The 22400-nt window shown below is 45.6% G+C and overlaps 1 protein-coding gene and 1 pseudogene across 4 annotated transcripts; one reads left to right on the top strand and one right to left on the bottom strand.

Annotated features, from left to right (window-relative positions):
• Positions 1-1958: 1958 nt before the first annotated feature.
• LOC129834727 (bone morphogenetic protein 7-like) lies at positions 1959-21102 on the bottom strand. 4 transcript variants are annotated; one of them, XM_055899993.1, is made up of 8 exons: positions 21083-21102; positions 14504-14913; positions 4603-4792; positions 3370-3518; positions 3005-3211; positions 2742-2818; positions 2428-2538; positions 1959-2175 (listed from the first exon to the last, which is right to left on the bottom strand). In XM_055899993.1, exons 2-8 carry the CDS (start codon positions 14901-14903, stop codon positions 2026-2028), a joined length of 1284 nt encoding a protein of 427 aa, XP_055755968.1. In that variant the 5' UTR covers positions 14904-14913; positions 21083-21102; the 3' UTR covers positions 1959-2025. The 4 variants fall into 4 exon arrangements, with proteins under 4 accessions (XP_055755968.1, XP_055755941.1, XP_055755951.1 ...); XM_055899966.1 differs by lacking the exon at positions 21083-21102 and having other exon boundaries at positions 14504-15018; XM_055899976.1 differs by lacking the exon at positions 21083-21102 and having other exon boundaries at positions 2742-2816; positions 3015-3211; positions 14504-15018.
• LOC129851558 (mRNA export factor-like) overlaps positions 16939-22400 on the top strand; it is a 31561-nt pseudogene continuing 26099 nt past the window's right edge.

Below are 22400 nucleotides of genomic sequence, written 5' to 3'. Positions count from 1 at the left end.
TGTATGTCTCTACTGCTAGGGCAGTATGTCTCTAATGCTAGGGCAGTATGCCTCTACTGCTAGGGCAGTATGTCTACTGCTAGGGAAGTATGTCTCTACTGCTAGCGCAGTATGTCTACTGCTAGGGCAGTATGTCTCTACTGCTAGGGCAGTATGTCTCTAATGCTAGGGCAGTATGTCTACTGCTAGGGCAGTATGTCTCTACTGCTAGGGCAGTATGTCTCTAATGCTAGGGCAGTATGTCTCTACTGCTAGGGCAGTATGTCTACTGCTAGGGCAGAGTGTCTCTACTGCTAGGGCAGTATGTCTACTGCTAGGGCAGTATGTCTCTAATGCTAGGGCAGTAAATCTCTACTGCTAGGGCAGTATGTCTCTAATGCTAGGGCAGTATGTCTCTACTGCTAGGGCAGTATGTCTACTGCTAGGGCAGTATGTCTCTACTGCTAGGGCAGTATGTCTACTGCTAGGGAAGTATGTCTCTAATGCTAGGGCAGTATGTCTCTACTGCTAGGGCAGTATGTCTCTAATGCTAGGGCAGTATGTCTCTACTGCTAGGGCAGTATGTCTACTGCTAGGGCAGTATGTCTCTACTGCTAGGGCAGTATGTCTACTGCTAGGGCAGTATGTCTCTACTGCTAGGGAAGTATGTCTACTGCTAGGGAAGTATGTCTCTACTGCTAGGGCAGTATGTCTCTACTGCTAGAGCAGTATGTCTCTACTGCTAGAGCAGTATGCCTCTACTGCTAGGGCAGTATGCCTCTACTGCTAGAGCAGTATGCCTCTACTGCTAGAGCAGTATGTCTCTAGCAGCATAATCCCCATTTCCTCCTCTTCCTCATCTTCATCCACTAGTCCCAGTGTATCCTGAGAAGGGGAAGTCTAATGGCGGTCAGTGACAGCCATGTCTCTATGTCTCTAATGCTAGGGCAGTATGCCTCTACTGCTAGGGCAGTATGTCTACTGCTAGGGCAGTATGTCTCTACTGCTAGGGCAGTATGTCTACTGCTAGGGCAGTATGTCTCTACTGCTAGGGCAGTATGTCTACTGCTAGGGCAGTATGTCTCTACTGCTAGGGCAGTATGTCTACTGCTAGGGCAGTATGTCTCTACTGCTAGGGCAGTATGTCTACTGCTAGGGCAGTATGTCTCTACTGCTAGGGCAGTATGTCTCTAATGCTAGGGCAGTATGTCTCTACTGCTAGGGCAGTATGTCTACTGCTAGGGCAGTATGTCTCTACTGCTAGGGCAGTATGTCTACTGCTAGGGCAGTATGTCTCTACTGCTAGGGCAGTATGTCTACTGCTAGGGCAGTATGTCTCTAATGCTAGGGCAGTATGTCTCTACTGCTAGGGCAGTATGTCTACTGCTAGGGCAGTATGTCTCTAATGCTAGGGCAGTATGTCTCTACTGCTAGGGCAATATGTCTACTGCTAGGGCAGTATGTCTCTACTGCTAGGGCAGTATGTCTACTGCTAGGGCAGTATGTCTCTAATGCTAGGGCAGTATGTCTCTACTGCTAGGGCAGTATGTCTACTGCTAGGGCAGTATGTCTCTAATGCTAGGGCAGTATGTCTCTAATGCTAGGGCAGTATGTCTCTACTGCTAGGGCAGTATGTCTACTGCTAGGGCAGTATGTCTCTACTGCTAGGGCAGTATGTCTCTAATGCTAGGGCAGTATGTCTCTACTGCTAGGGCAGTATGTCTACTGCTAGGGCAGTATGTCTCTACTGCTAGGGCAGTATGTCTACTGCTAGGGCAGTATGTCTCTACTGCTAGGGAAGTATGTCTACTGCTAGAGCAGTATGTCTCTACTGCTAGAGCAGTATGTCTCTACTGCTAGAGCAGTATGTCTCTACTGCTAGAGCAGTATGCCTCTACTGCTAGGGCAGTATGCCTCTACTGCTAGAGCAGTATGCCTCTACTGCTAGAGCAGTATGTCTCTAGCAGCATAATCCCCATTTCCTCCTCTTCCTCATCTTCCTCCACTAGCCCCAGTGTATCCTGAGAAGGGGAAGTCTAATGGCGGTCAGTGACAGCCGCAGGCTCTGACCACCATGTTCCGGTACTTCTTCAGAATGACATTGGAGCTGTCGTCAAAGTAGAGGACTGAGATGCCGTGGAGCTGGGTGGGGGCACAGCAGGGTCTGGGCACTGTCTCTGAGTTTATGAAGTGGACCTGAGGGGGGGGGGGGGGGGGGGTAGAATAAAGCACTGTTATTAGAAATATTCAAGTGTGGGGTAAAATGTGCATTGATACTTTAGCAGTTTTCTTTACAGGATGCAGGACATCAAAGAGTGCTTTGATAAAACATTTAAAAAATTCAAATAATTTACCATTTAAAGTAAAGACTCTACAGTGAAACCCTGAGAAAATGCCATATTCAACCCCCTCAGAAATGTATTATATGAAAGATATAAATATTCTTGCCAGAGTCTGCACAATGGCATGATTGGTAGCATTCATGTAGGAGTTGAGGGGAAAAGCGCATTCGCCCTGGCAGTAGTACGCTGCATAGCCCTCTGGTGCAATGATCCAGTCCTGAGGGGACAATTGAAAAAATGAATTTCTCATAACAACATCCAACAAATGGGAGATGAAGATAATGTCAGATTGAATCTATTCAAGTCATACTCCTATCTAAGTGGGTGAATAAAAAAGAAGAGGGGGTGCTCAGATCATTACAGTACAGAACAGAGATATCAGGACCTGGTGTGACATAAGGAGTCGTCATATTACTGTACCTGCCATCCCAGATCTCTGAAGCTGACATACAGCTCATGCTTCTTACAGCCCTGTTTGGGGTCTGTGCTGATGGTCTCTGAATACAAAGGGGGAAATTAACAGCATACAGATTAATCAGCACAATCAACTGTCATCACTGTCACTTAAACACTATATAATAGATGTATTCCTAGTTAAATATTATTCATAGCCTGAATATGAAGTTTACAAGTTTATAAAATGTTGACTGGCTCATTAACCTCCAAGTGGGTAATTTGTGTACCTGCTGCAGCCTCAGCAACCTTCAGTGCGTCCTGGGCATTCCTGGGGTTTTTAGAGCGGTTGGGGTTGCGCCCCTTGTGGCCTTGGGCAGAGCGGACGCTGCGGGGGCGAACCTCAGTTCCCTTAAAGAAGGCCACCATAAAGGGCTGCTTGTCCTGTAGCCCACTGCCCCACACCAGCCCTACTAGCCTGGGGTTCACACTCTGACCTGTAGAGGGAGACAGAAATACATGCACATGTCAGTCCAGGGTACATGTTGATATTTTTAAATTCAATGTTATGTGGTGAGTGTACCAGCCCTAGAGATCTATCTCTGTTGGACCAGCGGCCATTCAGTACTCTTATAACTCTATGACAGTGACTCACCGTCCATGCTCTCTAGAGCCAGCTGCAGGCCCAGGTTCTGGTCCAGGTTCACCACCCACTGGTTACTGGTGGCTGTGATGTCAAACACCAGCCAGCCTTCCTCTATAGCCCACACTACACGCGTGTCCAGCAGGAACAGGTCCTCCTCACTGAGGGGCACATTGACTACAAACATTAGATACACAGCACATAAAGTCTCAGTTAGATACACAACAAAGAGTTACAGACCTAGGAAGTGTGTTCTTCTAAATTCTAACATTAGTTGCCACAAGTCTGGATAAACGTATATAGCCTTGCCACTTCACATTGCATTTCAAACCATTCTCCTCAGTGGCAGTTTGGGTTGCTGCTATGTAGTGCAGTATGTAAAAGTAAAGTAGTTATATAAAAGTTGATAGATAGCTGATACATATTCCAATAAATAGCAGAGACAGAAGAGATTAGCCACCCAGAGAGAACCCAGGATACAGTAAATCCAAAACAAGAGATGACATGCAGTGTCGATCTAACCTCACCGATAGCCATTATTAAAAGAGGTATCTTTATCACAGATGAGAATTCCCAGACTGATTGAAGCAGATATCACAGCTCTGGGGCAGATCTCACAGACAATGGATTTGCTTACAGATTGAGTTTCAGGCCCCCAGGCCCACAACACAGACTATTTATTTTTCTTGTCGCCTTGTTGTCTGTATGGAAGGCATGTGTGTCTCTGAATGACAATGGTGTTGTTCTTAGCACCGACATAGCCTCACTGTCACCTCTGTGGAACAGGCCATGCCTATACATGACTGGGCTCTGATGTCACCTAGTAGGACAAGCTGTGTGTGTGTGTGTGTGTGTGTGTGTGTGTGTGTGTGTGTGTGTGTGTGTGTGTGTGTGTGTGTGTGTGTGTGTGTGTGTGTGTGTGTGTGTGTGTGTGTGTGTGTGTGTGTGTGTGTGTGTGTGTGTGTGTGTGTGTGTGTGTGTGTGTTTTTCCTAGGTGGACAAATCAAACTGTTGTTCACTACAATCAAAACGCGTAGTGTGACCAAGAAGAGAGGGGTTGGGTGGAGGGAGGAGAGGGTTGCTAGGTATTAGAAAAGGAGGATTAAGTGAATGATGGCGGTGTGGGGAGTGAGGGTGGTGTTTGAGGGGGTGTTCTATATGGTCAAGGTGGGTCTCTGCAGTTTTAGGGAGTGGTATAGTGTTTTATAAGGCCACACACACAAAGATTAATGGAAGAGGTGTCACCTGTCAGGGGGCACCTGTAGCACCTGGTACACGCTCACATGGAAGGTCTCATTCTCATAGTGTTCTCCGATGTAGTCCTTGTAGATTCTGAACTCTGCAGCGGAGACAGCTTCCCCCTCTGGGATATGGGACAAGTCAAAGCGGAAATCCCTGTTGTGCCGAGAAGACGGGACGTTCTGATCCAGCTCAACTGTTGAGAGGGGATAGTGGGAGAAAAGAGGTTACTCACTACCCATACCAACTTATCCCGGATCAGCTTTTTCCAACAGCTAACCTCACCCATTAAAAGCTGCACAACTAACACAACGAACACTGACCCTGGAGGGTTAAAGGCACATCCCTTTTCTCCCCATATTCCCTGGTCTGTTGAAACAGTGGGGGGTGCATGTGTACCAACACACTCAGTGCTGTGAATACACTCCGATCAGCAGCCAGGTGGTGGTTTAATTCTGCCAAAGAAAGTTGCTGAATCAAAGTCTTCTGATCCACATTGCTCCGTCCACATCTCAGAAGCACTGTGTCAAAAATAGGAAACTCCTGCTTCCATGAGAGAGCTGATTGATCTTAACATCAGTCTGCATAAGGCGCCAATGGGGGGGGGGGGGGGGGGGGTTTAAATTACACACGTGCTGACCACAAGAAAAGCCCCGTCAAAGCGATGCCAGAAAAACCACAGCAGCCTATCCAATGCCCATACATACATCCTGAAGAAACACTATGGTCCTAATGTCATAATCCTCAAAATGTTATCCATGATCAACCATAGGAGAATACATTTAACCACTATACATGAAGTACTATATTCTGGAGGGGAATGATAATAGAATATTTATGTGAATGGTCTTTCTGAGAGTAGGCTAGGCCTGATATCAGTCCCCCAACTGAGATCAACGGTGTCCCACCCTGCCCTGAAACAGCTGAGCCACTCCCAGAGTTTCCACAATAATGGTGGTGGGGCAGAGCCAAAGATTTCCTGAAGGTTTCCAGCGCTGTGTTTTTACAGCGTTACCCAATGTGTTTGTCCTTGGAAAGCTTAGTGGAGGTCTCTTGAGCAACGGGGGACTTCCCACACTGGAGGTGTGCAGAGTGGAGCGATGATTACCCATCTTAAACACATCCTGCACACTAGCAGCCCCCGTGACATCATAAGTCTGTCTCACTGGTGCCTTGGTATTGTTTCAGTACCGAATAACACACACACACACACACACACACAACTTAATGCAGCACACATGCACCCAGGCCTTAAAGCCCAGAAAACAACTTTTAACCACACACACACCGTAAAGAGCATTCTGAACCATGCTAGTCATTTGTTAAACGATGGAAAGAAACCAGGACGTTTTTATGAAGGCAATAATTGCTCGTAAGGTCTTGGTGTGTTGACGTTAGGGACCATTAGCTCCAGAGATCAGCCCTCAGATATGCAAACTTCTCTTTGTGAGGCATTTCAACACTTTTCTTAGTTCATGACACAGGGTTCAACGTGCGGCGCTGGCGTGGCACAATCAATAGCCTGTTTGTTTATAATGAATCATTTTCAGCTGCCAATCAAAATGTATGGGTGAAGTTTATGAATATCTTACATCAGAGGCAAAACTAAAACCTAGAAAATCTACTTGGTATAAAATAAAGTCAGCTGGAACACAATGAAAATGCCTAATGAAAAAAACACTTTCTTAATCAGATGTCTAAAATAACCCATTTCACAGCACCTATCCGGTGGTGTATGTGACAATAAAACATTTGATTTTTGACTTTTTTAACCTCTCCAACTACCCTGTCTTAGGTTCCATTAAAAATGTCTATATGCAAGTATGACGAAATTCAGTGGCTTATGTTCCAAGACCCTATTTCTGAGATCAGATTATTTTATTCACGAAACAGGCTTTGTTAAACAAACCTTACACCTTGCTTAGCATTTCAGTTGAAACCGCGTCTTAGAAAAAAAGGAAACCATCTTTAAAGAAGGGATTAAAAAATGATTAGAGGAATTATACAATTTTGAGTATCAAGAACAAATACCCTGCATGAGCCGCTTATTTCCTCCCCAAATCAGATTACTATGACAGTCAGCTTTCAATTTAGCCTGTTGGGTTCACAAACCTGTTACAAGGCAAACTTTGACCATACAGCACCATCTTCTTAATTTAATTTCACATGGAGCAATGTGAAAGATAACTGATAAGCCTGTCTCTTATTCCCATATGCGGCAGGTGTGTTCTCATGGAAGCAAGAACATCCCAAAGACATCTGTGTCAGCCTATGGCAGAGTCCCAACAAGAGGACCTAGCAGTACAGGAATGCAGGTCAACTAAGTCCAACCAGGAACCAGGCAGTCAGGTTATAGTCAGATTGCTTCAGCAGTGTAAAGTCAGAGCTCTCCACTCCACAGTATGGCTAAAGCTCCATTATAACAACACAGATGTGCAGGCAAGCTACAGATGTGTGCGGTCAAACTGCAGCTGTATAGTCAGATGTGTTGCATAGTCATGGACATGAAATGAATACATATTGATAGTGGGCAGACTGGATGGTGGTTGGGGATTCTAACAGTCCTGACTCTATGTGGGGAAATGGTATATATACACACAAAGCAAATGAGTAAAAAACGGATACCCTACAGCAGTTTCATTTCAATATATTAAATTCACTTAGGGGAAAGAAGAAAAAATATGTCTACCATTCCACAAGAACAGGGCATGGGAAGCCAAAGCTTTTTCCACCGTTAATTAGTTTAGGAAATGAAGGAAGCAAGACTAATAAAACTGAACTGATTCCATCATTTCCGAGATGCGTCAACATTGGCCACCTAAAAACCTGCACATTGAGAGAGGGGGTAGAAAAGTTATCTTTCCCTCACTGGAAGCTGCGGTCTATCGAGGGGAAATTACCTTATCGAGTTTGGCTTTAAGTTATCACTCCAGAGGTCGACCGATTAGGATTTTTCAAGGCCGATACCGATACCGATTATTGGAGGACCAAATAAAGCCAATACCGATTAATCGGCCGATTTTTTTAATGTATTTATTTATTTGTAATAATGACAATTACAACAATACTGAATGAACACTTTTAGTTTAACTTAATATAATACATCAATAAAATCAATTTAGCCTCAAATAAATAATCAAACATGTTCAATTTGGTTTAAATAATGCAAAAACAAAGTGTGGAGAAGAAAGTAAAAATGCAATATGTGCCATGTAAAAAAGCTAACGTTTACATTCCTTGCTCAGAACATGAGAACATATGAAAGCTGATGGTTCCTTTTAACATGAGTCTTCAATATTCCCAGGTAAGGACTTTTAGGTTGTAGTTATTATAGGACTGGGAGGCGCACTGGAGGCCTGGTGCGTGGAGCCGGCACAGGTGGCACCGAACTGGTGACACGCACTTCAGGGCGAGTGCAGGGAACTGGCACAGGACGTACCGGACTGGGGAGGCGCACTGGCGGCCTGGTGCGTGGAGCCGGCACAGGTGGCACCGGACTGGTGACACGCACTTCAGGGCGAGTGCGGGGAGCTGGCACAGGATGTACCGGACTGGGGAGGCGCACTGGAGGCCTGGTGCATGGAGCTGGCACAGGTGGCACCGGACTGGTGACACTCACTTCAGGTCGAGTGCGGGGAACTGGCACAGAACGTACCAGACTGGGGAGGTGCACTGGCGGCCTGGTGAGTGGAGCCGGCACAGGTGGCACCGGACTGGTGACACACACTTCAGCGTGAGTGCGGGGAGCTGACACAGGACGTACCGGACTGGGGATGCGCACTGGCGGCCTGGTGCGTGGAGCCAGCACAGGTGGCACCGGACTGTTGACACGCACTTCAGGAAGGGTGCGGGGAGCTGGCACAGGACGTACCGGACTGGGAAGGCGCACTGGAGGCCAGATGCGTGAAGCCGGCACAGACTTCACCAGACTGCTGACAGGCTCTTCAGGTCGAATGTTGAGCAGAACACACTTGACAAACATCTCTCTCCTCTCTCTCTCCCCCAACTCTCCATCGCCTCCCTGACGGTCTCTGGCTCTTCCTTCTGCTCAGCCGCCAGCTCCATGTTCCCCCCCCCCCCAAAAAGAATCTTGGGGTTTCTGTGGCAGCGGACTGAAGACACGCTCCTCATGGCGAGTGCGAGGAACCAGCAGAGGACATACCGGGCTGGGAAGGCGCACTGGTGGCCTGGTGCATGGAGCCGGCACAGATGGCACCGGACTGATGACACGCTCTTCAGCACGCCTGCGCTGTAGCCTACTCCTTGCCTCCACCTCTCTCCGGTATCCCCCATTGAATTCATCCACCGTCTGCCATTCGGGCTCTGGCACTCCCCGCTGCTCAGTCGACCACCCCATGTGCCTCCCCCCAACAAAAATCGTGGGGTTTCTGTGGCCGCGGCTCCCGGCGTCGTCGTTGTCCTTCCTGATCTTTATGCGACTCCCGCCAAGAAAGGGTCTCGCATCCACTCCTAATCTCCTCCCAGGACCAACTCACCTTCTCCTCCTTGGCACGCTGCTTGGTCCTTGCTTGGTGGGATATTCTGTCACGATCGTGATGAAAAACGGACCAAGGCGCAGCGTGATTATAGTTCCACATCTTTATTGAAGTGAAACTTCTACAAAACAATAAAACAACAACGAAACATGAAAGTAGTGGTGCTACATGCACATACACAAAACAATATCCCACAAAGCAGGTGGGAGAAAGGGCTTCCTAAATATGATCCCCAATTAGAGGCAACGATTACCAGCTGCCTCTAATTGGGAACCCTACAAGTCACCAACATAGAAAATAAATGACTAGAACATATACCTTTCATATACCTTTGACTATTGGATGTTCTTATAGGCACTTTAGTATTGCCAGTGTAACAGTATAGCTTCCGTCCCTCTCCTCGCCCCTACCTGGGCTCGAACCAGGAACACATCGACAACAGCTACCCTCGAAGCATCGTTACCCATCGCTCCACAAAAGCCGCGGCCCTTGCAGAGCAAGGGGAACAACGACTTCAAGGTCTCAGAGCGAGTGACGTCACCGATTGAAACGATATTAGCGCGCACCCCACTAACTAGCTCCGGAGTTGATAGGCTTGAAGTCATAAACAGCTCAATGCTTGAAGCACAGTGAAGAGCTGCTGGCAAACGCACGAAAGTGCTGTTTGAATGAATGCTAACGAGCCTGCTGCTGCCTACCACCGCTCAGTCAGACTGCTCTATCAAATATCAAATCATATACTTATTTATAACATAATAACACACAGAAAAACTAGCCTTAGGTCATTAATATAGTAAAATCCGGAAACTATCACTTGGAAAAGATACGTTTATTCTTTCAGTGAAATACGGAACCGTTCCGTATTTTATCTAACGGGTGGCATAAATAAGTCTAAATATTCCTGTTACATTGCACAACCTTCAATGTTATGTCATAATTACGTAAAATTCTGGCAAATTAGTTCGCAACGAGCCAGCCAGGCGGCCTAAACTGTTGCATATACCCTGACTCTGCATGCAATGAACACAAGAGAAGTGACACAATTTCCCTAGTTTAATATTGCCTGCTAACCTGGATTTCTTTCAACTAAATATGCAGGTTTAATCAAATATACGTCTGTGTATTGATTTTAAGAAAGGCGTTGATGTTTATGGTTAGGTACATTCGTGCAACGATTGTGCTTTTTTCGCAAATGTGCTTTTGTTAAATTATCCCCCGTTTGGCAAAGTTGGCTGTCTTTGTTAGGAATAAACAGTCTTCACACAGTTCGCAACGAGCCAGGCGGCCCAAACTGCTGCATATAACCTGACTCTGTTGCACAGAACGCAAGAGAAGTGACACAATTTCCCTAGTTAAAAGAAATTCATGTTAGCAGGCAATATTAACTAAATATGCAGGTTTAAAAATATATACTTGTGTATTGATTTTAAGAAAGGCGTTGATGTTTATGGTTAGGTACACATTGGTGCAAAGACAGTGCTTTTTTCGCGAATGTGCTTGTTAAATCACCCATTTGGCGAAGTAGGCTATGATTCAATGATAAATTAACAGGCAAAATTAACATTGATTATATGCAACGCAGGACAAGCTAGATAAACTAGTAATATCATCAACCATGTGTAGTTAACTAGTGATTATGTTAAGATTGATTGTTTTTTATAATATACGTTTAATGCTAGCTAGCACCTTACCTTGGCTCCTTGCAGCACTTGCATAACAGGTAGTCAGCCTGCCTGTCACGCCCTGACCTTAGAGAGCCTTTTTATTTCTCTATTTGTTTAGGTCAGGGTGTGATTTGGGTGGGCATTCTAGTTTTCTATTTATTTGTTGGCCGGGTATGGTTCCCAATCAGAGGCAGCTGTCTATCGTTATCTCTGATTGGGAATCATACTTAGGCAGCCTGTTTTCCACCCTAGTTTGTGGGACGGTGTTTTTGCACAGTAGCTGTTTAGCCCTGCAGAACTTTACATTCGTTTATCCTTTGTGTTTTTTTTGGTGTTCAGTAAAGTACGATGAACACTTTCCACGCTGCGCTTTGGTCTCATTCCGAAGACGGATGTAACACTGCCACTCAGTCTCCTCGTGGAGTGCAATGTAATCGGCCATGATCGGTGTCCAAAAATGCTGATTACCGGTTGTTATGAAAACTTGAAATCGGCCCTAATTAATCGCCAATTCCGATTAATCTGTCGATCTCTACCAGGGACCTCCAGGACTGGCTTTTTACAACATGGTGTAACCCACAGCTGGAAACAGACTGCAAATCAAATGGAGAGAGGGGCCATGGGTTTATGAGAGGAACGGGAACCCTGCATCCTTCTCATTCTTTCTCTTTTCTCTGCACTTTATATGCACTTACTTCTTCCCCCTTTCTCTATCCCGGTCACTCCACCCTGCATCACATACATGCAGACATGTATGTGATGTATGTTATCTCAGTTCACTGGTCACGATGGCTACACCCACCCGTAGCACGCGCTCCAGCAGGTGTATCTCACTGATCATCCCTAAAGCCAAAACCTCATTTGGACGCCTTTCCTTCCAGTTCTCTGCTGCCTGCGACTGGAACCAATTGCAAAAATCTCTGAAGTTGGAGACTTTTATCTCCCTCAACAACTTTAAAAATCTGCTATCCGAGCAGCTAACCGATCCTGCAGCTGTACATAGTCCATCTGTAAACTACCCACCCAATTTACCTACCTCACCCCCCATACTGCTTTTATTTATTTACTTTTCTGCTCTTTTGCACACCAGTATCTCTTCTTGCACATGATCATCTGATGATTTATCACTCCAGTGTTAATCTGCTAAATTGTAATTACTCGATTTATTGCCTACCTCATGCCTTTTGCACACATTGTATATAGATTCTCTTTTTTTCTACCATGTTATTGACTTGTTTATTGTTTACTCCATGTGTAACTCTGTGTTATTGTCTGTTCACACTGTTATGCTTTATCTTGGCCAGGTCGCAGTTGCAAATGAGAACTTGTTCTCAACTAGCCTACCTGGTTAAATAAAGGTGAAATAAAATAAAATAAAAAGACATAGACTGATGAATGGGATAGGAAGGTTAAAAGTGCCAAATCTATTCCTGATGATAAATTGAGAACCTTACACACACACACAATAGGCCATGAAGCCCAACCTGTATCCCTCCTGTAAGCCCTGAGGCAGGACAACGAAGGGGAAAGGGTTGACTTTGGATGAAAAGCCCCAGCCGGATGGGAGCCACAGTCACCACACTGTCTGCTGTTTCACCATAGTGATATTAGACCCGCGATGAGATCTCCAAAGGAAACAAAAGCAGGATTTGGGTTTTATAAACGCAATAATGTCCAAGGAAGCCCCCCCTACTCCTCCCACCCTACCCCCCTTGATTTACGCCCACACACACACACACACACACACACACACACACACACACACACACACACACACACACACACACACACACACACACACACACACACACACACACACACACACACACACACACACACACACACACACAGCCAGCTTAGATGCAGTACCTGCGACCAAAAACACTAAGGTAACCTGCCTAAATGACTACCAACCTGTGGCACTCACGTCTGCAGCCATCAAGTGCTTTGAAAGGCTGGTCATGGCTCACATCACGACTCCAACACCATCAAGTTTGCCGATGACACAACAGTGGTAGGCCTGATCGCAGAAAACGATGAGACAGCCTATAGGGAGGAGGTCAGAGACCTGGCCGTGTGGTGCCTGGACAACAACCTCTCCCTCAACGTGATAACGACAAAGGGGATGATTGTGGACTACAGGAAAAGGAGGTACGAGCACACCCCCATTCTCATCGATGGGGCTGTAGTAGAGCAGGTTGAGAGCTTCAAGTTCCCTGGTGTCCACATCACCAACAAACTATCATGGTCCAAACACACTTAGACAGTCGTGAAGAGGGCACGACAAAGCCTATTCCCCCTCAGGAGACTGAAAAGATTTGGTATCCTCAAAAGGTTCTACAGCTACACCATCGAGAGCATCCCGACTGGTTGCATCACTGCCTGGTATGGCAACTGCTCAGCCTCCGACCGCAAGGCACTGCAGAGGGTAGTGCGTACGGCTCAGTACATCACTGGGGCCAAGGTCCTGCCATCCAGGACCTCTATACCAGGCGTTGTCAGAGGAAGGCCCTAAAAATTGTCACTGGCTCCAGCCACCGTTGTCATAGACTGTTCTCTCTGCTACCGCACGGCAAGCGGTACCGGAGCCCCAAGTCTAGGTCCAAAAGGCTTCTTAACAGCTTCTACACATCTATGCTAAACAACGCCTTGCTAAAGCCAGTCTCCCAGAGCACTGACGGGATTCAGGGGAAATCAGATACAGCCATGTTATCATAACATTTACAACTCAGAAGGCAGAACAGTCTTATCTAAAGAGAACGTTACCATAAGCCTCCACGTTTAGAAGCTGCACACAAATGGAACGTCACTCACACACAAACACTTAGCTCATGCACTCGGTTCAACAGTATAGTTATTTCTGCAAAGTGCTCACAAACAACAAAATGGCAATAGAAGAAAGCTTTCACCCTTTAATACTTATATCAACAGGTAAACTGGGAGTAAGCCTGCTTTCTACAGTCAACTCCTGTGATTTAAGGCAAGGTTAAGCCAGAGAGACTGACTCCTAACTTGAGCATCTACTGGATCCCCAGCAGTGCTCTGTCTGATCAGCACAACACAACCACCCTTCACCTTGCCTGACCTCTGCTCTCCTGGTCAGTATTCCTACAGACCAGACAGGTCCAAAAAGAAACCATGGTAGGAAGTTTTGTTAAAAAACTGGAAAACAATGTTTTTCACTGAGTAGAAGGCTACCCTACACTCTAAAGAAAAAATATCACCTAGAACCTAAAACAGTTATTTGGCTGTCCCATAGTAGTTTGGTTACAGGTAGAACGTTTTGGCTTCCATGTAAAACCCTTTCCACAGAGAGTTCTACGTGGAACCCAAAAGGGTTCTCCTATGGGGATGGCCAGAAAACCATTTTTTCTGCGATTGTATGAGCAATTGAGACACTGAATGAGTCAAAGTAAGCATAATGAGTGTATTAGCATTACAGTGCAGTGTCAGATAAATCAGGGTAAACCTAAACAAGCAGCTGTTTAATTATTGTGTTTAGGTCATGTTCATGTGAGATGTGTTGAGAAAAAACGATTTAGAAGTTATTGTAAGATAAGAGCGCTTCTGTGTAATACTGGGTCATCGTTTGCGCAAAGGTGAAATAAACTTTTTTTGCTTTTAAAAATAAAGTGAGCAATCATGAAATATATTTTTTATATCATGTAGGCTTAACAATAACTTATCAATTAATATCCATCGAAATTAATGGATACGTCTCTGGATATGGTGATAAGGAGGACATACCAAGATTGACAAAGCTCATCACCATGTCCGCGTCATTGAGGAAAATACTGTTTTGCTGGGTCACCATCTGGGGCCCCTGGGTCATTAAAACGGGCTTATAATACGAAAAGCTTGCTGGCTGTTGTCCGTCCGTGGAAATAGCATTGTACAAATCCAGCATGAACATCGGGGCAGCGTTTTGTTTGGTGTAGATGTGCGGCCGGGGCCGGTGGGGCAGCCCCAGGATGGAGAGGATTTCCCGCTGCATCTCCCGGAGCTCCTGGCTCCTCAGACTCCGCTGGATGAAGCTGACGTGAACCTCGTTATCAAGAGTGATGTTAGAAAAAGTTGTCTCAGCCAAAATACAATAACCCCACGCAAGAAGCAGCGCCGAAGCTCGTTGACGCAATAAAGTCACCATTTTCAAATTAATGCGTGTAATGAATTGATTGATACAAAGATAGAGATATCTAAAATTACTGGCACAAGTCCTCATGCATTGGAGAGCGAGCTTCAACCCCGATAGCCTACTTTAGAAGCTGAATCAAACATCAGCCAAGCATCATCAGCTTTGGTGCGCACCGTAATGTCAGGCAAGGCTCCCCTCCTGCCACCGGACTATACTGAGTTGCAGTATCTGAGGGGAGGGGTCGGTGGGTTTGGCATGGGATTTCCCTATGGCGGCGGTGGGGGGGGGGGGGGGGGGGGGGGGGGGTCGACGACATTTGAGAACATTTTTGCACCTCTATCTTGATAATAGAATAATGGGTGGGGACAAATTTACCCGCGATAACCGTTTAAAACCTTTAGTGTCCTATCAAACCTTTGTTTGGACATGATTATAACACGTGCAACAGTTGATACATTTTTGGAATTATGACTAGCAGCCTAACTCAAACAAGAAGTCAGTCGTTTAAACTACTGAAGTAAAAATACTTTAAAGTACTACTTAATTCGTTTTTTGGGGGTATCTGTACTTTACTTTACTATTTATATTTTGGCAACTTTTACTTCACTACATTCCTAAAGAAAATATGTACTTTTTACTCCATACATTTTCCGACACCCAAAAGTACCCCTTACAGTTTGACAGGAAAATGACTTTAATGGGTGACTTTCACTTTTACTTGAGTCATTTTCTATTAAGGTATCTTTACTTTTACTCAAGTATGACAATTGAGTACTTTTTCCACCACTGAAATTGTGCACCTGGTAAACTTGCAGGCTGGTGTGCAAACAGTGTATCATTATCACTAGAGGTTTATCTACTTTAAGCCTTTCATATAGAGAATATTTAAGTGTTCTTATAGCTCCCTTTACAAAAAAAGATTGCAGAGTGCAGTTTAACTGCAGTACAATGGATGGTAAGGGATACTGGACATGGGAGGAGATCCTGGCTGGAAAGGATCGCCTTCCATGGGAGCAGCTGGAGGCAGCAAGGGAGGAACAACGACGACACCGAGTTTCACAACCAAGACGCAAGCACGAGAGGCAGCCCCCCCCCCCCCCCCCCCCCCCAAAAAAATGTGGGGGGCACACGGGGTGGTTGGCAGAGCCAGGTTTCAGACCAGAGCCAACACCCCGCACTCGCTTTAAGAAGCGTGTGACCATCCAGGTACCATGTTGTGCGGTGATACGCACTGTGTCTCCAGTGTGCATTCACAGCCCGGTGCGCTCGGAGTCAGCTCTCCGCACTTGCCGTGCGAAAATTAGCATCCAGCCAGGACTGGTTGTGCCGGCTCAGCGCTCCTGGTCTCCAGTACGCCTCCTCGGACCAGGATATCCTACGCTGGCTCTACGCGCTGTATCCCCAGTGCGCCTTCACAGTCCAGTACGTCCTGTGCCTCCTCCCCACACTCGCCCTGAGTTGCGTGTCATCAGCCCGGTGCCACCTGTATCGGTTCCACGCATCAGGCCTCCAGTGTGCCTCCACAGTCCAGTACGTCCTGTGCCTCCTCCCCGCACTCGCCCTGAGGTGCTTGTCATCAGCCCGGTGCCACCTGTACCGGTCCCACGCATCAGGCCTCCAGTGCGCCAACACAATCCAGAGCTTCCGGCGACAGTTCCCAGTCGAGAGCTTCCGGCGACAGTTCCCAGTCCAGAGCTTCCGGCGACAGGTCCCAGACCAGAGCGCCCGGCAACAGTTTCCAGTCCGGAGCTTCCGGCGACAGTTCCCAGTCCGGAGCTTCCGGCGACAGTTCCCAGTCCGGAGCTTCCGGCGACAGTTCCCAGTCCGGAGCTTCCGGCGACGTTTCACAGTCCGGAACCACCAACGACGGTCCACGATCCGGAACCTCCTGAGACGGTCCGCGGTCCGGAGCATCCTGCGACGGTCTGCGGTCCGGAGCCTCCAGCGACAGCCAGAACCTCCAGCGGGGGTTCTCAGTCCGGAGCATCCGGCGACAATTCACGGTCCGGTTCCTCCGGCAACGATTCACGGCCCGGAGTCCCCGGCGATGAACTACGGCCCGGAGTCCCCGGCGACGATCCACGGTCCGGTTCCTGCGGCAACGACCCACGGTCCGGAGCTTCCGGGGACGATCCCCGCACCGGAGCCACCATGGAGGAAGATGTATGTGCGAGCGGAGTGGGTACTTCGCCCCGCACCGGCGCTTCCCCCAACGGTAGATGCCCACCCGGACCCTCCCCTATTGAGTCAGGTTTTGCGGTCGGAGTCCGCACCTTTGGGGAGGGGTACTGTCACGCCCTGACCATAGAGAGCTTTTTATTCTCTATGTTGGTTGGGTCGGGATGTGACTAGGGTGGGTTATCTAGGTGTTTGTGTGTCTATGTTGGCCTGTTATGGTTCCCAATCAGAGGCAGCTGTTTATCGTTGTCTCTGATTGGGGATCATATTTAGTCAGCAATTTCCCCTTTGTGCTTTGTGGGATCTTGTCTATGGATAGTTGCATGTCACCACTATTATTAGCTTCACGTTTCGTTTGGTAGTTTGTTGTTTTTGTTCAGGGTTCATTTATTAAAGGAAAATATATGCCTACCACGCTGCACCTTGGTCCATCCATAATGACGAACGTGATACTTATTTACAATGACGGCCTACTGGGGAACAGTGGGATAACAGCCTTGTTCAGCAGCAGAACGAAAGATTCTTACCTTGTCACCTCGGGGATTCGATCCATCAACCTTTCGGTTACTGGCCCAATGCTCTAACCACAAGGCTACCTGCCGCACCTGCCGCCCTTTTCAGCCTATGATATCAATAAATCACAAATCCCAATAGTATTTTTCTTGGGCACGAGCAGCCCGATTCTGCATTACTCATTGTCACATGAGTGTTCCCATTACTCCCCTGTGGTCAATCAAAAGGTAATGGGGGATAATCCCCCTAATCCGTCGTTCACACCAGCAGACACCTTTGAACTTTAACAATGAGTCAGGGTCCTCCCTTGCTGTGTGTGAGTGATCAACAGCAGCACTGTGGAGACACATGACAAGGGAGGTGCTAATGTTGCCGCTGAATTACAGGACAAGGTGCGAAGTACCCCACAGCAAGGGGTTGTTTGTGTGGGAGGAGGGTGTGGAGAGGCTGAGAACCTGTGGCAATATCCCAACCAGACAAAGCACACACATAGCCTTACAGACACCCACACTCACACACTCATCTTTTCTATTGTTCAGGTTTTTAATAAATGGGACTGCAGATTGATTTGAATGTAGTGGCACTGTACGTAACTTCTGAAAATCCACAGCGGAGAAAGAAAAATCCTAATTTGCAGTCCTTGAGCCACTGAACTGAAACTACCTCCTGGCTATAAACATTGTGTTATTCTAATGAAGTTCTATTCAAGTAACATGCATACATACTTTCACACCCAAAATAGCAAAAATAACTATGCAAAGGTACGTGTGTGGTGTATGTTGAGAGACCTCATGTCAAGAACAAAGCCAGTTGTTACCCACATCCAGCTGCCTCAGTCCAAATCATGTCTCAGTCAGAAGTTGTGTCTCATGAATTCGGGGTGGAAATAATCCCTTATTCACATGGCTGGATTAATCTAAAGGAAAATATCAAAAGACATGGTTTTCACATGTGACCAAACTCATATCTTGCACTATGACAAACAAAACTTCTCATTGGGTGTCATTGCTTGCATTTAAATAGTTTCAGTTCTATTAGTTTCAGGTGCTTCTACACCTGCATTGCTTGCTGCTTGGGGTTTTAGGCTGAGTTTCTGTACAGCACTTGGAGTTATCAGCTGATGTAAGAAGGGCTATATAAATACATTTGATGTATTTTGGTTTTATTAATTTCTAAACAACTTCCCACTCTGCACACACTGGTTCAATCAAATACTGTTTCCATGTAATTTTAATGAAATTACGTTGAACCAACGTTGAATTGACTTCTGTGCCCAGTGGGTTCTAACTACCACACATTCAGACATTTTAATTTGGGTTATAATTCAACCACTTTATGTTTTGTTAGAGGCTGCTGTGGAAGTTTTATATTTTATAGCTGCTGAGAACAACCATGGAAAACAAAATTTGCTAAACTCAGACTGCAGCATCTGCAGCATTCAGTGTTACATACACAGCCACATGCTGCCCTCTTGTGAATCAATGTGGTAATCGGGCATGTGAACCGAGACTACAGTAGTATATTTCTTTCCTCCTCACTGATCTAATAAAAAAGTTGTATATGCTCAATATTTGGACCGGATAATAGTCCATGACTAAGAAGAAGGTCAGGTCAGCTCAACAATGTTGCTTATTATAATTTGCCACAATACTGTACATGGTCCTGAAAGTTTTCATTTTAAATTAGACAGGAATTGATGTGGTTAAGGCAACAGTGGCTAATGAAAATGTTTCATTGTGTTACCGCCACTCATTGTGTATCCATTACTACTTTTATTATTATGTGTTTTACTTTTCTATTCTTTCTCTATTTTCTTTCTGTCTGCATTCTTTCTGCATTGTTGGGAAGGGCCCATAAGTAAGCATTTCACTCCTAATCTACACCTGTTATTTACAAAGCATGTGACGAATACAATTTGATTAGATTTTTTTATCGTTATTATATATCGTTATATTTTTATAGTTGATTTAAAATAAAGTTCAACTTTGTAATCTTGTGTAGGTTTTTGCAATGCGCTCCCTACGAGAGTGAACTAGACAGTAGACTATTCAAATTAATGGGTTAATTTACAATAATTAACATTTGGTGAATAACATTTGAACACGACTGTTTGAATATTCTAGTTATTCAATTGATAATTGACCATTAGGAATGAGCTCGTAGCACAGAATCAAATCCGATGCATTCGCATGGACCAGGGCCCGTTTTCCCAAAACCATACTAATTAAGGCCAGGTTTATCGTAAAAACATTCATAGGAGCATCATTAAATCTCTACGCTGTTTCCCCAAACTATTGTTACTAAAGTTGCACTTGAAAATCCTTGATATTTACCGAATGCCTCAGACCATTTGTAGAACAGCTAAGTGCGTTGTTACATAACGTTTTTCCCCTCCAAGTCACTTTATACACAGAAGATCTCTGTTAAACATAGAATCAAGATGTTTTCCTGCCTCTCTGTGACCTCAGATAATTTCAGAACGAAATTGACTACAAATCAAATTTAAATAAATGTGTCACATGCTTTGTAAACAACAGGGGAAATGTTTACTTACGGGTCCTTTTCCTACAGTGCAGAGTTAAAGATAGAGATAAAAAAAATATATAGAAATAGTGAAGAATAAATACACAGTGAATAACAATAAGGAGTAAAAATAACACGGCTATATACAGGGAGGACCAGTACCAAGTCAATGTGCAGGGGTATTTATTTTTTTAGGCAAGTCATTTAAGTACAAATTCTTATTTACAATGACAGCCTAGGAACAGCGGGTTAACTGCCTTGTTCAGGGGAAGAATGACAGATTTTTACCTTGTCAGCTCGGGGATTCGATCTAGCAACCTTTCGGTTACTGGCCCAATGCTCTAACCACTATGCTACCTGCCGAGGTAGCTATGAAAATATAGGTAGGGGTAAAGTGACTAAGCAACAGGATAGACACTAGACAGTTACAACAGTGTATGTGGTGAATGTGAATGTGAAAGTGAAAGTGTGTGTGTGTGTGTGTGTGTGTGTGTGTGTGTGTGTGTGTGTGTGTGTGTGTGTGTGTGTGTGTGTGTGTGTGTGTGTGTGTGTGTGTGTGTGTGTGTGTGTGTGTGTGTGTGTGTGTATGTGTGTGTGTGTGTGTGTGCGTGCGTGCGTGCGTGCGTGCGTGCGTGTGTGTGTGTGTGTGTGTAAGTATGAATGAGTGTGTGAGCTTTGAGTCATCAGGAACAGCTGGTGGTCTCATGCATGGTTCAGTGTTGCTTCCCCGAAGTGAGCATACTGCAGAAGGCATCTGTTAGGCTTGTGTCGCTGGGCAGCTCGCAGCTGAGGTTCCCTTTGTAATCCGTGATTTTTTGCCAGCCCTGCCACTTCTGTCGAGCGACGTCGTAGTAGGATGCGATCTTAGTCCTGTATTGATGCTTAGCCTGCTTGATGACTTGTCGGAGGTTGCAGTGGGATTTTTTACAAGTGTCTGGATCAGTGTCCCGCTCCTTGCAAGCGGCAGTTCTAGCCTTTAGCTCAATGCGGATGTTGCCTGTACTTTACCCCATGGCTTCTTGCTGGGATATGTACATACGGACACTGTGGGGATGACGACTTTGATGAATTTATTAATGAAGCCAGTGACTGATGTGGTAAACTCCTCAATGTTATCAGATGAATCCCAGAACACATTCCAGTCTGTGCTAATGAAACGGTCCGCTTCATCAGACTACTTCCGTATTGAGCACATCACTGGTACTTCCTGTTTGAGTTTTTGCTTGTAAGCAGGAGGTGTTATGGTCTTATTTGCCAAAGGGAGGGCAAGGTAGAGCCTTGAATGCGTTTCTGTTTGTGGAGTAAAGGTGATGTAGAGTTTTGTCGCCTCTAGGTGCACAGGTGACATGCGGGTAAAAATGAAGGTAAAACGGATTTCAGTTTCCCTGCATAGAAATCACCAGCCACGAGAAACGATCCCTCTGAATGTGCATTTTCTTGTTTGCTTATGGCCCTATACAGCTCATTGAGTGCGGTCTTAGTGCCAGCATTGATTTATCATATTACGGAATTTTTCCATTGGTGCTATGCTTGGTTAGCCAGGTCCCAGATCTGTTTGCGCTATCATGTCAACTCCTTGTAATATTTGGAGTGACAAGGAGTGCCATGATGGCACAGTCATGAATCCAAATATTTAGTTGGGGTTGTTTACTTTATTTGTGTCAGTATTTGTTTAAATGTGATACCCATTATGAGAATAAACAGAGGAGGAGATGATGTGCTCTTGTCAGTCATTTAAATATTTGTGCTTCTACTTGAATAAATATGAGATACAGTTGAAGTCGGAAATTGACATACATTTAGGTTGGAGTCATTAAAACTCGTTTTTCAACCACTCCACAAATTTCTTGTTAACAAAATATAGTTTTGGTAAGTCGGTTAGGACATCTACTTTGTGCATGACACAAGTATTTTTCCAATAATTGTTTACAGACAGATTATTTCAATTATAATTTACTGTATCACAATTCCAGTAGGTCAGAAGTTTACATAGAGAAGCCACTTCTCCAAAACCGCCATAAAAAAGCCAGACTACGGCTGGCAACTGCGCATGGGGACAAAGATCAAACTTTTTGGAGAAATGTCCTCTGGTCTGATGAAAGAAAAATAGAACTGCTTGGCCATAATGACCATCGTTATGTTTGGAGGAAAAATGGGTCGCTTGCAAGCCAAAGAACACCATCCCAACCGTGAAGCACGGGGGTGGCAGCATAATTTTGTGGGGGTGCTTTGCTGCAGGAGGGACTGGTGCACTTCACAAAATAGATGGCATTATGAGGGAGGAAAATTATGTCG

Source organism: Salvelinus fontinalis, chromosome 3, assembly GCF_029448725.1.
Source record: "Salvelinus fontinalis isolate EN_2023a chromosome 3, ASM2944872v1, whole genome shotgun sequence".
NCBI lineage: Eukaryota > Metazoa > Chordata > Actinopteri > Salmoniformes > Salmonidae > Salvelinus > Salvelinus fontinalis.
The sequence above is the reverse complement of the archived record's forward strand: the minus strand, read 5'-3'. Positions and strand labels throughout refer to the sequence as shown.

Bases quoted from the DNA above. Each gene is read 5' to 3' on its own strand.
- LOC129834727 (XM_055899966.1), bottom strand. From the start codon at position 14,978: ATGAGGACTTGTGCCAGTAATTTTAGATATCTCTATCTTTGTATCAAT. The intron at 4,793-14,503 runs GTATGTCCTCCT...CCCTCTCAACAG, and splicing joins GATGAGCTTTGTCAATCTTG to TTGAGCTGGATCAGAACGTC. The intron at 3,519-4,602 runs GTGACACCTCTT...TGTGCCCCTCAG, and splicing joins CTACAGGTGCCCCCTGACAG to TGAGGAGGACCTGTTCCTGC.